This window comes from Simochromis diagramma, unplaced genomic scaffold, assembly GCF_900408965.1.
Source record: "Simochromis diagramma unplaced genomic scaffold, fSimDia1.1 OVJJ01000026.1, whole genome shotgun sequence".
Taxonomy (NCBI): Eukaryota; Metazoa; Chordata; class Actinopteri; order Cichliformes; family Cichlidae; genus Simochromis; species Simochromis diagramma.
Genome location: NW_024386985.1, coordinates 2,210,117 through 2,223,348, shown reverse-complemented (window position 1 = coordinate 2,223,348; position 13,232 = coordinate 2,210,117). Strand labels below are relative to the sequence as shown.

Genomic DNA, 13,232 nt, shown 5'->3' with positions numbered 1-13,232 from the left:
TATAAAAGTCTGAGGGTAAAACAAATAAATGCACCTCTTGACCATGTTCGTGCCTTTCCAATCATTTTGAAGGCAAATGCCTCAAGATAATGTGAGTTTTACTGTATTAAAGGTTTATCACAGGAGTGTTCATTTAGCATTTGGTCACTAATGTTAAAAAAACAAACAAAAAATGTTGATCACAAAAATATGAAGCTTACATAAAGTTCTATTCATATAATTTTTCCAAAATACTGTCCAATGGTCTGGTAACTCATCTAGAAGTGTACCTATAAAATATTATTTCCTAGATCTGATACCAGGCTTCAGGAAATTGTACAAATAAACTTTACAATGTGTATTAATGATTAATTTAATCAGTCAAATGTATTTAAAGGTGAAGCGTTTGACTTGATTTCTAAAGGATTGTTCTGCTCGACGAGGAGGAAAAACAGACTAAAGTGACTGAGCTGGAGCATTGGAGTGGTTTTCCTTTTTTATTCAGTGCAGATGTGACAGTTGCCTTACATCAGCAGGTCTTGGGTTTGAATCTAGCTTGGACGTTGCTGTGTTGAGTTTGCATGTTGTCCCTGTGCCTGCATGTGCTCTGTCTTCGGCTTCTTCCCACTCTCCAAAGATATGCTTGTTACGCTAATTTGTGATTTTTCTAAATTGACCATGTGTATGTGAGAGCATTTCTGTCTTAAGTCCAATTACGGCTCCCATGACTCTGAATTAGATAAATAATGGAGTAAATGGACTGATGTGTGGATACTCATATCTATGCATAGAGCTCTCAATTTTCAGTGGCCAAAAGATTGTGATGTCAATTCAGAACAATGTGAGGGCTTGATGATCAGGATGAGTGCACCAAGTGCCCTCTGAATGCCAGGTAAAGAAGCTTGTAGCTGTGAAAGAAATCACTTGCTGTCTCTCATGTCTCCATTCAGAGTGAAGAAGTGAAGAGGATAGATAGTAACAGCATTTAAATCAACTCAGGATGTAGAGTGGGACTGCAGTCCTTCCATTTTTTTTTCAAGTCATGGAGATTTTTATAAGGGATCATCAGTGTGACAGAATGAACCAACATTTTAGTCATGGCTCATACAGATCTGCTGAAATTTGAAGAGACAAAAAAAAAAGTGAGACAAAAGGCAGGTTCAAATATAACACATAGTAAAACAAGAGATCACTGGGAAGCAATGACGTAACAGTGACAATTTTGTATGGTGTGTTATGCCTAAAATCATCAGTTTTGTGGATTGTCAAGAAAAGAAAAGGTGACAGAGGTCATTGGAGATATGCCCAGACTGGTTGGAGCTGACAGAAAGGTAAGTAAGTAAGTAAGTAAAATTGTATTTATATAGCACATTTCTAGATAGACATCACAAAGTGCTTTACAGATATAACAGATTAAAAGGCAAAAAACAAACAAAGTAAAGTCCACTTTACAAAAGTGCTGAACAGAAAAGGTTCTCCACATGCAAAATCCATCCAGTCTTGTGAAGAATGGGCTTAAAAAACAAAAGACCATGTCAGCCACAAACAGAAGCCTGAGTCTGCAGTGGGCACAGACAACAGAATCAATCCATGGTCCCGCCCGGGGTCAACAATCCAGGCCGCTGATTGTGATGTGGGGAATTTTTTTTTTTCTGCACACTTTGACGCCCCTTAATTGCAATGAATCATGGTTTGAAGGGCACAGTCTCAGTGTTGTTGTAACCATGTGCATCCTATTATGACCACAGTTTACCAGCTCATAATGGCTGCTTCCAGCTGGATAACACACCATGTCACACAAGTCAGCACTTCAGTTTTAAAATATTAAATGTTCGATACAATTTTGTATTATTAAAGGTGACTTTTATAATGATATCAATTTTAATAGCAGGAAATAAACTAGATGGATAATTATTTTATTTTTCTCTTTTTTGCCACATTTTTCAAGTAACCTATATTTGACAGCAGCATAATAAAACTGGAAATTCCATTTTTATTAAACCACCATAATATTTGTAGGGGCCCCCATATCTACACGCCTATAAACAAAATTCTGGAGGCGCCCCTGTGACCTTGGTCTCTTTAGCACTTTTACAGAAGAGTTTTGGTATCGTAGCGCTATCTTGCTTTACTTTCATGTTAAAATGATTAAACGATAGATTTAATTTGATTTAAAACGCTTTCACACGCATTTCCAGACCAGGAAAGCCGTAAGAAGGAGATTGGTCATGACTGCCACATCTTAAAGGTACGTTAATGCATTGTTTCCAATTCACCTAGCCCACCACTGTGCTTATGGTCGCAAGATGACAAGAGACATGCATCTGGCACGTGCTTGGCGCACTTGATTGTCACCTGTGCCATGAGGGCAAAGCCCTCAGCTTTGAATTGTCTTTATATGTGGTCAACAGCTGCCTGCTTCCTGAATGCATACTGCAAGTTAATTAGGTAAATCTTTCCAAATGTATCATTTAGGTAATGTAGTTGATCATTAACATAGATTAGTTAAAGATATCGGGGATCGGATTATACGAATGTACTGTGTACCATGACGACAGGGTGGGGGAGATAGAGAGGGAGTGTGAGTGCGGTGCAGCTTCTGGATCACACTGTTTGACGGTGATGAGAAGTTGCGGCAGTGGGAAATGGACGGAATGAAACCGGGTTTTAATCACCGCGCATCTGGCTCTCCGAGTGCGCGCAGTTTACGTCTGACATGAGTTCTGACTGCGAAAGTTACTACACCGAAGAAAACGTGCTCGTGGAGAACTTCACGTGTCCGAAAGCGGACGGTGACACCACGGCACTCTACTGCTGCGGGTTCAGTGACTTGAAGTACTGCTGCGCTGACCCCAACAGCTTTTTCCCTTACGAATATGGATACATGTGGTGGTTGAGGTAAGAGCATGTAAACTCTTAAATCACTGAGGAGTGTTTCATAGAATTTTCCGATTTATAGATGGTACATGACATTGATGTAAATCAACATGTATCAGGCAATCTCCAGAGCGCAGTGAGAGCAGGAAGCATGCGATGCCAGTTTTCTGGCATCTCTTGGATTAAACAGAACCGCAGAGGGAAATATAAGGTAAACGCGTGCATGGGTTGTAAAGCGCAGAATCATTTAGTGTTCCTATTAGTGCTTTGTATTTCAGAGCCAACTTGCTGATGACATTTTGCGTCTCGTGTCTGTTTAACTCCAATCATGGTAATTGGCTGTTATGATGAGAGACTATAGACTAGAGGGAGTTTTGAGACAGAGAACACGGGTAACCTTTAGAACAATTTAATAGCGCAGAGACGAATTTCAATGAATCTGAAGTTTTAACTGCAATACGGTGCAGAGGAAATTATGGAGGTGTACCACAAACAAGCAAGCAAATGATGGAAGATAAATTAATGACTTGTGCGCTGCTCTCACGCATGCACGCGCATACTGTAATTAATCATTTAAAGTAAATGAATTGAAACTGAAATCAGAAACACGGAAATAAAAATATAAGAAAAAAAGTGTAAATGTTCAAATCTGATGTAACTTCTGAAACAGTAAATTAGAACTGTTGAGTTTGTTTGTTTGTTTTGTTTTGTTTTGTTTTTTGTGCTCAGGGGCCCCTCTGTGCTTGATGTTCAAGAGATATGGTTAAACCAAAATTTGCCCCCAGGGTTATTATACATAATTGGATCATTTCTGCAATTTGTGTTATGACTCATAAGCCACAATATAAAATGGATGCTGACCCTGGAGGAAAACAGGGGCTTTGTGTCAACTGCAAGTTAAAACCAAGAGAGCATGACTGGCATGGCATGGTGGCCATATTAAGTTGTGGGCAATTGTCAATTAAGCCCAAGCACCTAGACACTCTTGCAATGCCAGTAGGGGATGTAGAGGGGCCATGTTGTCATGTTTCAGTTTTCCTATTTTGGGTATTTAAGATTTGTGATTATATTCTTATTTTGTTCTCAAAATTAATGTAACATATTTCATAGCCCATTATTTTTCTATTTCCTTTTTTAAAATATTTGACAGTAAAATATTACATTATCCTCCATTGTTCAACAGTGGGGAGATTCACATACCTAAACCTTGGAAAAGAACATCATCAAAAGAGAGTGCAACATCACCTATTCCGCACAAAAATCTCAGTAGCTGTGTATGTGTAAAATCTATCCTTGCTTTCATGTCTGTGGGAGTTAAGGTCAGTGAAACTAGCCAACAGCGGACACCATATGGCTACTCTGCATCATTATATGTCATTATACATTATATGTAATAAGAATTTCAGTGAAACACTGGTGCTTTAACACTTTTAAGCCACAGAGTATGCATTCATATCATCATGCAGGAAACAGAGAGCATAACTCACATACTCTGCTGCTCATATCTGAATCATTCTACCAACTCAAAAATCGAATGTTTAGGACATCTTGTTCCTTCCTATGAGAATGTAGTAAATGTGCTTGTAGTCTTTAGTGTGGGGGAGAGAACAGAGAATAATAATCAGGCTTCTATTCTGTGTTTTTTTTAAATTTTTTTATTTTTTACTTCAAGTACATTCTATACTCTGGATTCTCAGACAGTAAAGTAAAATGTTAATTAGGAAAGATGGTGATTTTCATCAGTTCTCACATTCTGCCTGCATATACACTGCATATATACATATACTGGCATTTTCATGATGCTGCAATTAATTATGTAATGTGTTAATTAACTATAAATGTTCTGCATAAACAGTGTTTCCAACTGAGAGGCACCTTTTCAGGTTTTGAGGGGCGCATCCAAAGATGTTTTTAAAGACGTGTTTCAGTTGAAAAAGAAAAGTTTTAGAAGAGGTGTCAAACGTAAGGCCTGGGGGCCAGAAAAAGCCTGGGCAAGATGCCCGCTGGACATCTTTGGAAAACGTGAAGGAGGGCATACATTTTTAACAATATTTTCATAAATTTTACAGCTTGTTCTGCTGACAAACACTTTCCATTTATACACACCAACAGTAATTAAGTAATAGATAAACAATTAACAAAAAACAATAGATACACATTGTTTACAGTGTATTCAAATTGAAGCAAATAAATAAATAAATAAATAAAATATATAAATATTTACATAAATCATTTGCTTCAATAAATGAACTACCAGAACCTTTTCTCTACACATTGATTTCAGTTGAAGCCCAAAGAGTTGCACAGACAGATTAATTTTATCAACTACAACAGCATTTCTTTATCATGCGGTCGACACTGTTAGGATGCCTGGGTCGTTGACCCAGGGTTTTGGAGTTATTTATCATTTCTAGTCTTTGGTTTCTTTGTTAGAGTTCTGTCTTATGGTTTATGTCTCTGTGTTCTCTAGTTGCTCTGTCTCCCCTGTCAGCTGTATCCCCTTGTCAAGTTCGCGTCTCTGTGTTATGTTTCCTGTTTTACTTTGAAAGTCTGTCTCATGTAAATGCGTCTCTCAGCTTGCTGTGTGTTCTGTCCGTTTGCCAGTTCAGGTTATTTGTTGTCTTCAGTTTATTATTTGTATTCCCAGTTTTGCTAGTTCTCTGTTTGCCATCTAGCAATAAATCTGAGTTTAAGTTCACCTTTTGTCCAAGACTGTCTGCACTTTGGGTCCTCCTACCACCACTCCTGCCTGCACACAGCCCTCACATGACAGACACTGCACAGACTTCTTTTTCTTATATTGCGATGTCTCAGAGATTAAAGTGCAGTTAAACCTCCGTACACCGAGAGAAAGGGGAGTTTCCCTTCCCGAAATGATTACTACAACAAGAGTCTGCTTATTTTTCTTAACTCTATCAATAATGCACAATTGGAACAAAGAAGAAAATATAAAAAAGAACAGACAGTGCTAAATTTCAAGCAGTGACTCTTGATAAGGTGTACACATACCAGACAAGCAGAAATTTCCCCCATCACATTAGCCTCCATATTGATCTCTTAAAGAAATTAATGATTTGTACTTTGTTGTAGGGGAGCTCCTAGTAAATGATCCTTGTCCTCCTCTACATCTCACCTTACTCAGTGTGCCTAGCGACATTAGTTTAGGAGTTTGCATTTTGTTTAACTTCCCTCACATATGAGCACAATGGCAACATTTGTAACCAGGACTGGCCAACAAAATAAGCAGTCTGGTAGTTTGTGTGAACTGGGTAACCATGGATGAGCCAAAATTGACAGCCTGATGTTGTTCATCCTGTACATTTCTAGCCATCAGCTATATTGTTACCTCTCTGAGCTACAGTAACCAGGAAGTGTTTTTCTGGTGTGTCTTTGTTCTGTGTCTTCTAGTCTCGGAGCTCTCATGGGTCTCTCAATAGCAGCTGTGGTTCTTCTCGCCTTCATCATCACTCTGTGTGTCCTCTGCTATCTGTTCATCACCACCAAACCCAGAGGTCTGGACAATGGACTGCCGCTGCGAGCACCAGGTACAGAGTGAAACTTTCTGCTAACATATCAATAAAATACACAGAGTTAAGTAGAACTGGGCCTCTGACAAAGTCAGAGCCAAAGGTTCTGAAATACGTCAATTGGTATCTTCTCTATTTATTATTAAAATAATGCTCATTTCTTGCCTTGCCTTGGTTTATGGCCAGTCTTTTTGTTTTATTATAGACATTATTAATCTTCTTGATGAGCAAGAAAAAATCCCAAAAGACTTCTGATGAATATATTCATAAGCACAAAAGTTATTACTACACAACCAATGAGAGATGCTTTGCTTTGGATCGTTTCTTGATCTGGAAACAAACCATTTTGCTTTTTTTCTTAATTACTGAAGCATTAAACTATAGAATGCATCAGCCACAGAGTGTGGGTGGATGTTACAGTTGAATTTTCAAAAGTTTTATCTCAAATTTGTGACCTTTACAGTGTGCTACTCCAAAGAAGTATTTTGAATGAAAAACCAAGAACATAGCATTTAGGAATGCTAAAAGAACCTGATATGATTTCCTTTCAAAAAAAACTGGAAAACCTTCTTTGACAAGACAGCCGAACTTTGTTGCTGAGTGAAGAGGCAGCCTTGTACTAGATAAAAAATGTTTGCAGAAAATTAAATTTGGTGGAGCTGTGTTTGAAATGTTTTAGAGCAGGTGTTTTGTAACCGCTATCTCCAATTCAGTTTTGATTTGGCTCAAGTTTGTGTTTGGGCAATTAGAAGTTCTCTGTCTGGATTTCTTTCCAAATGATTTTAAGTGTCAGTAAAATGGTTTCCATCTTGTGCCTCACAATTGTGGAGCTGTGACTGGACGACTCTGGGAGGGTTTGGGTGGATATTTTGAAAGATAAGTCAGAGCTTTTTTTTTTTCATTCATGTGGGCTGTTTGAGAAATGGCCACAGTATAATTTTTAAGTCTTTTAAGTCTCACTGTGCACATTGTTTTGATTTTATGACTCACAGCTTTACCACGGTCACTCTCACTCCTGTCTTCAGCAATTTTTTTTGGAGAGCTTGTGCTGTCCTTAAGAGAGGTTCTGGTAAATCCATTTTTGTTATGTATGCAGGACCAGAAAACAGACAGTTAATTAATAATGACCTACATGTTCATCCCACTATTTATTAGACATAAAAACAAACTGAAAATAGAGTGAATAACAGACTTTATCGCCAAGACAGAAGTTAAGTTAAGTCAAGTTATTTTTTTCTTCTGTTCACATGCTTTATTAGACTTGCATGTTTTTGTGATGACTCCAGCTCATGTAGCTGGTGTTGTTATTGTAAATGTATTTGTTCAGCTTCAAGCCTTCCCTTCATATTCATTAAATATGCAAAAAATCTTCTGACCAAACAATATATTGAAAAAAAATTGGCATCATTCTGCTTCCAAGTTTGGAGACATGTTAATCAGTGTCTGCTGTGAATTAAAATATGCTGCTTAAACCAGATATCCATAATCACACAAATCACACTCCTCCATGCTTCAGGGTGGAAAATACACATGCAGGTATCAGGTTTTCACTAATCTAATATCTCTTTCCTGTCTTCCTTGGTCTTAGCACTTCTTTTCTACTTCTTGATAGTTTTGCATCTGTGCTTTTAGTTTCCTGAAATTTTCCAGATTAACTAATGTGCATGTATGTAATGTGCAAGCACTCATGGACTGGTTTTGTTTAAAATATGTCACACTTTTTCTTAAAAACTTTGTTTCCTATGTGTTATTTCATAGTTTTTAATGTCTTTTGTTTTGTTCTACTCAAAATGAGTTGATATGTTCATCGTTGTTTCAACCCTGTTGTTGATTTGGCAGGTCTAAGATTCTTAGTTTGAACTTTTTGTGTGCATTATAGCAGTCCCTTTGAAGATTTAGTTGTGTGTGTGCTCAGATATTAAAGCTACCTGTCTCCAATCAGATTTAAGGTCAGAAACTGAATCTGAACAAAGAACAATGGGGATGGAGTTCTGAATTTAAGAAAGAGACATGTTGTCATTCTAATAATTTGCTCCAAACAAAGCTTTAATTCCACAAGCAGACGCGAAGTGCACAAAGTGTGTCACCCCTGTCTCCTGTGCTGTTTGGCTTTGCGCATGCATATAAATTATTAAATATCTTTAATGTTGTTTTCACTCGAGTTGCCTCATTAGATTTCTGCACAGGTCTTCACACACATCTACAACCTGCTCTTTCATTCACCCCGCTGTGGGGTTTGTTGCACCTGTTAGACACTGCTGTCATTATAATTGGTCGATGAAGTTTGGGGACATCATGTAATTCCAATCTTCCACTTGAATGGAGGTCCAGTCTGCCAGAGTAATTGACAGCACTGGTGTGGGTGTGCAGGGCATTCAAAACGTATATCAGAAACTCTGTCCGTCCACTCACTTTACACAGGTGGCATTGCAGTCAGAAAAAGAAATATTTGCATTTTATAGTGATATCTGTAGAGGCCGTATAACCTAACTCAGTCGGAAAGCTCAATTTAAGGCTTAACATTTCAAACAAGATTAACATTAAGGGGTGAGATGGGGGATTAAGATGTTCCCAATACTCTCTGGTAATTTATCATTAGCCAAGGTTGAAGTCCACAATTTATTTATTTTTTTAAGTCATGTGAAAACAGATTTCTTTCTTTATTTTCTGTAAATTTGTAACTTGAAGATGTCACACTATGTAAACTCTTTGAATTACTGTGGTTTAGTAACAGTGCAGATAGATAAATAGTAACTTGTAACACATTTGTAAATGATCAAACTTCTAATTACAAATGCCACTGGGTTATCAAGAAACAGTCCACTGGTCACAACTCACTTAGTGTTAAAGTTGTCTGGCTGACTCAACAGGTTACTCCTGTGCCTGTGCTGAGCAGGGGAATATCTGAGACAAAATAATGTGCCGTTTATTTGCAGTTTATGCGTCATCAAGTGTTCAGTTAGCCATATTTTTCTGACATAGCTGTGAGAGTGATTGTGGACAGTGAAGTTGTTGCCAGTTTGGCACACTGCGTTAACACACAACGATCTCTACAGCAGCTGGGTAGACCTGAGATGGCGTGGCCTCGCCTGCAGCCTGTCTGCTTGGACAAGCATTTCACTGCATGTTGTATTGCGAATTGTGTATGTAACAAATAAAATTTGAAGTTAGGATAACAAACATGTCTTTGGTTGGCTTTTCACATGCTGTGTCACATAAATAGCAAAGAAAACACATGAATTTGCAATATCCAACAAAAAACTCCACTTCTGTGTAAAGTTTGAATGTTCTCCCTCCCATGTCGGGTAATCTGGCATGAATGCTGGGTTAATGGGTGATTCTAAAGACTGGTGATCTGTCCTGGGCATCTTGCTCTTTGTAGGCTCCAGCACCCTCATGACCCTACATTGGATCACTTAGAAAACTGATGCTTAAATAAAGATTGTCTAAATGATCGTGCATTTTGGTCATTCTTGTTGACAGCCAGTAGCCATGCAATATTATGGACAGTTACCTCATCATGCTGAAAGTGTGATCTTGTGTTAGTTTTTGTTTCCCTGGTGAACAGGTAATCTCTGATATTACTTTACAGATATCATCAGCGTTATCATAGTAAATGGTACTAAGTGGAACCACAAGCCTTATCTTTTCTTCTCTTGTCCGTGAACTTCTTCTTCCAGGTTCTACATCTAGCCCACAAGCACCAGGGCCCAGTAACAGCAGTGTCCCACCTGGTCCCCAAGGCCTCAGGAAACATTTCCTGAGAGGCAGGCTGGACTGTGACAACCAACCCCCGGACCCTGACCGCCTTTTCCAACGTTGTTTCTTGGCTACGGTTACGTCTGTCAAAGTGGAGGGTCCTGCTTAGCCAGAGTTATTTCTTGGTGTTTCTTGGCCGCCTACCTGTCACCACTCCACTATAGTTTTCTGCATTACAACAATCCAGGCTGAGCTGAAGTTTGATCTCCACATAATTACATTTTGTCATGTTTGATTCAACAGAACACAAATGCAAACATTTCTGTTTGAGCCCTGAGACAAATTTTTCCTGTTTTAGAAAAAGAACAAACTGAAAAGGTTTCAGCTGATTAAAAATGTAGCCAAAGATGCAAATGTGATTTTGATGGCGTAACCTTTTGCATGTATTACTTTTAGTTTGAAGAGTCACAACTATTATTTGTTGCACTGAAACCCAGAAGTTATTGTTCCACTTAATCAACAGAGACAGCAAAACCTCTGATTGAAAATCATTATTTTGCTGCCTGTCCCAAAAGGCGTTAGCATCTGCTTGAAGGAATACAACTAAACAGTACAATTACAGGCTGCTACTTTATGGATAGTTGAATATTTGTATGCTGGCAAATCACCAGCAGTGATTATTCAAAAGAATATATTTACTGAAAAATGTTGATTGCACATTATTTAAAATCCACAGTTTGAAATGGCTTTAGATGGATGAGCTTACTTCTAAAAAATTTCTTTAAATGATAAGTAACCCCAACGTGGACCTTGAGGGGAGAAAAAGCAAACAAACTCATTGACTCATTTAAATAACGGGGAGTTTGGGGTGGGGTGGGGGTGAGGGGCGCACTGAGTTTGCCCACATGCTGTGTGTTTGATTTATTTGAGCCATTTCTTCTCATTTAACACGGTGGCTCTAAACACAGTGAGCACAGTGTGAAGAGACATTCAATAAAGAGAGGGTTGAACTCTGAGTTAAAATGAACCCGAAGCATCTCACTGCTACCGAATCCTGTCGGCCTTTTTTTTTTTTTTTTACACATTTTAGACATTTTTTATTTGTAAGTCCTTTTAAGCATGTGACAGGTAACATTACTGGCTTTGTCAATCTCTTAAAATGGTTTTTGTCTTTCACACATGGGTTACTTTTATGCCAATTTCTCTCATGGAACATTGACACATAACACTCATGACCCCGGCTATGAGAGCTAAAGTACATGTGCAATTCTTGCCAAACAGTATGTTCAAAAAACCTGTTGCACTTTTGCCAGTCAGCATTGTGTTTGTTTACTGTAGTGAAGCGTAACCATTACAACCACCACACTTGTCACCCAGCATTGTCACTAAAGAATGGCTGGGTGCGTATATGTTTGTGCAGTGCAGCAGCAATGGCTAGCTGCTCCTGCCACTCCCAATCAGGCTTTTATAAAGACAGAGCTCTTTCAAAGAAAAAAAAAAATCATTTTTATTGCAAATGAGAAATTCCATTTTTTGTTTGGCCTTTTTCTCCTTTTTTTGTTCAATGATAGTGGACCAAGTTTATTTAAAAATAGGACAAATCTAAGTGATAGGAAGTCCTAAATAAATGATAAAATAATGGCGACAAGAGAAAGAACCAAAGCGAGATGACAATGACTGAAGGAAACACACAGACTAAATGCACAAAAAGGAAAGTGACAATAAGACACAGGTGAAGTGAATCAAGACAGCTGAAAGAGACGCAAATAATTTGCACAAAGAAACAAAGAACAGACAAAGAGAACTGCAGGACAGCAAAGCAAGGAAAAAATAAGATGTTGTAACAAAAACCAACAACCATGACAGATTAACATTTGTGATTTTAAAGGAAATGTCTACAAAACTCCAAGATCGATCACCAGTATCAGGTCAAATGTTCACTCTGGGGGCTACATTGGTTTGTTTTGTATGCATATATTTAGTGCTATTTAACAAGCCAAACTAAAACAGTTGGTGATCATTATTCTTTCTTAGCAACTACACCTTAGCGTTGTCATTGTGAGCATGTTACAGTAGTATTAGCACCTGTCTCACAACAATGCTGTGCCTTAAATTTGGGCTCACAGAGCTGTTAGCATGGCTGCAGTCTCTTCCTTTGTGTTGTATGAGAAACTATAGCCATCCATGCAGACCTGAAGTACTGGAGTATAAAGTAGGCACCATGCATGTGGTTGATACTGGCACTCCAGCTCGAATGGCAGCAGTTTGTCTCTGGCAGCTGCCACTGCAGAGCAGAGCAGAGCAAGGGTGTGTTAAAACTGCATTTAAAGCAGTCCAACTGTACATTGTGCTTTGTTCAGCAACCACCAAATGAAAAGAAAGCTACGGATTTTTCTCTTTTTTTTATGTGCCTTTTTTGTTTGCTGTTTTTATTTGTTTTCAATCCAAAACATTTGAATTATGTGATTTGACTTTGTAATTTCAGTGTTTTTGAGTCAGCTGTAGGAATGAAAACTAGGTCTGGCCACACTTTAATCCATCAGTGTTGTTGTGCTTTGCTGAGTGTGAAAAGAATCTGGAGGAATTTCAAACCCACTTGTATATCTCCCGTTCACATTATGGAACAGTTTGTGTTTACTTTGCAAAGAAAGAAAGAAAGAAAGAAAAATAAATCAGCTTTATGTTGTAGTTGTGGGTTTTCATGTTAATGCAACTGCTCAGTTTATTTAAATGATAGATGTCAGGCTTATTAATGACCTCATTACAATAAATCGTTCTTATTGTTGAAATGTACTTACAGAAAAATGTCTGGCAGCTTAAGTGCCTATTACTGATAAATACGTTATTAAAGATTATGAAGCTATATGTGTGTGTTTGTGTGTGTGTGCATACTGTTTGTTGCTTTTATTACATAGCTTTGAACTTACTACACTTTTTTTTCAACATACTTTTTTTCAATGCTCATCGTGAATATTTTATAGTTTGAAGCACCGGAGCTGCTGTTGGAGTTTCACTGGTAATTTACTCCCTATTATAGGATGTTTTTATGAGTCATTCATATCAAACCACATGTCAGAAGAGAGCCCTGCTCTTTACATTTGCAACAGCACCATCAAGACTCCAAATGTCTTTCCGGCAAACTCTTGGTCC

The 13,232-nt window shown here is 38.1% G+C and overlaps 1 protein-coding gene across 1 annotated transcript; it reads left to right on the top strand.

The window, feature by feature from the left end:
• The first annotated feature begins 2,381 nt into the window (after positions 1-2,381).
• Positions 2,382-10,490, top strand: LOC120738556 (protein shisa-like-2A). The gene is made up of 3 exons (XM_040039835.1): positions 2,382-2,877; positions 6,265-6,401; positions 10,064-10,490. The coding sequence occupies exons 1-3, from the start codon at positions 2,696-2,698 to the stop codon at positions 10,249-10,251; spliced, it is 507 nt and encodes a 168-aa protein (XP_039895769.1). The 5' UTR covers positions 2,382-2,695; the 3' UTR covers positions 10,252-10,490.
• The last annotated feature ends 2,742 nt before the right edge of the window (positions 10,491-13,232 follow it).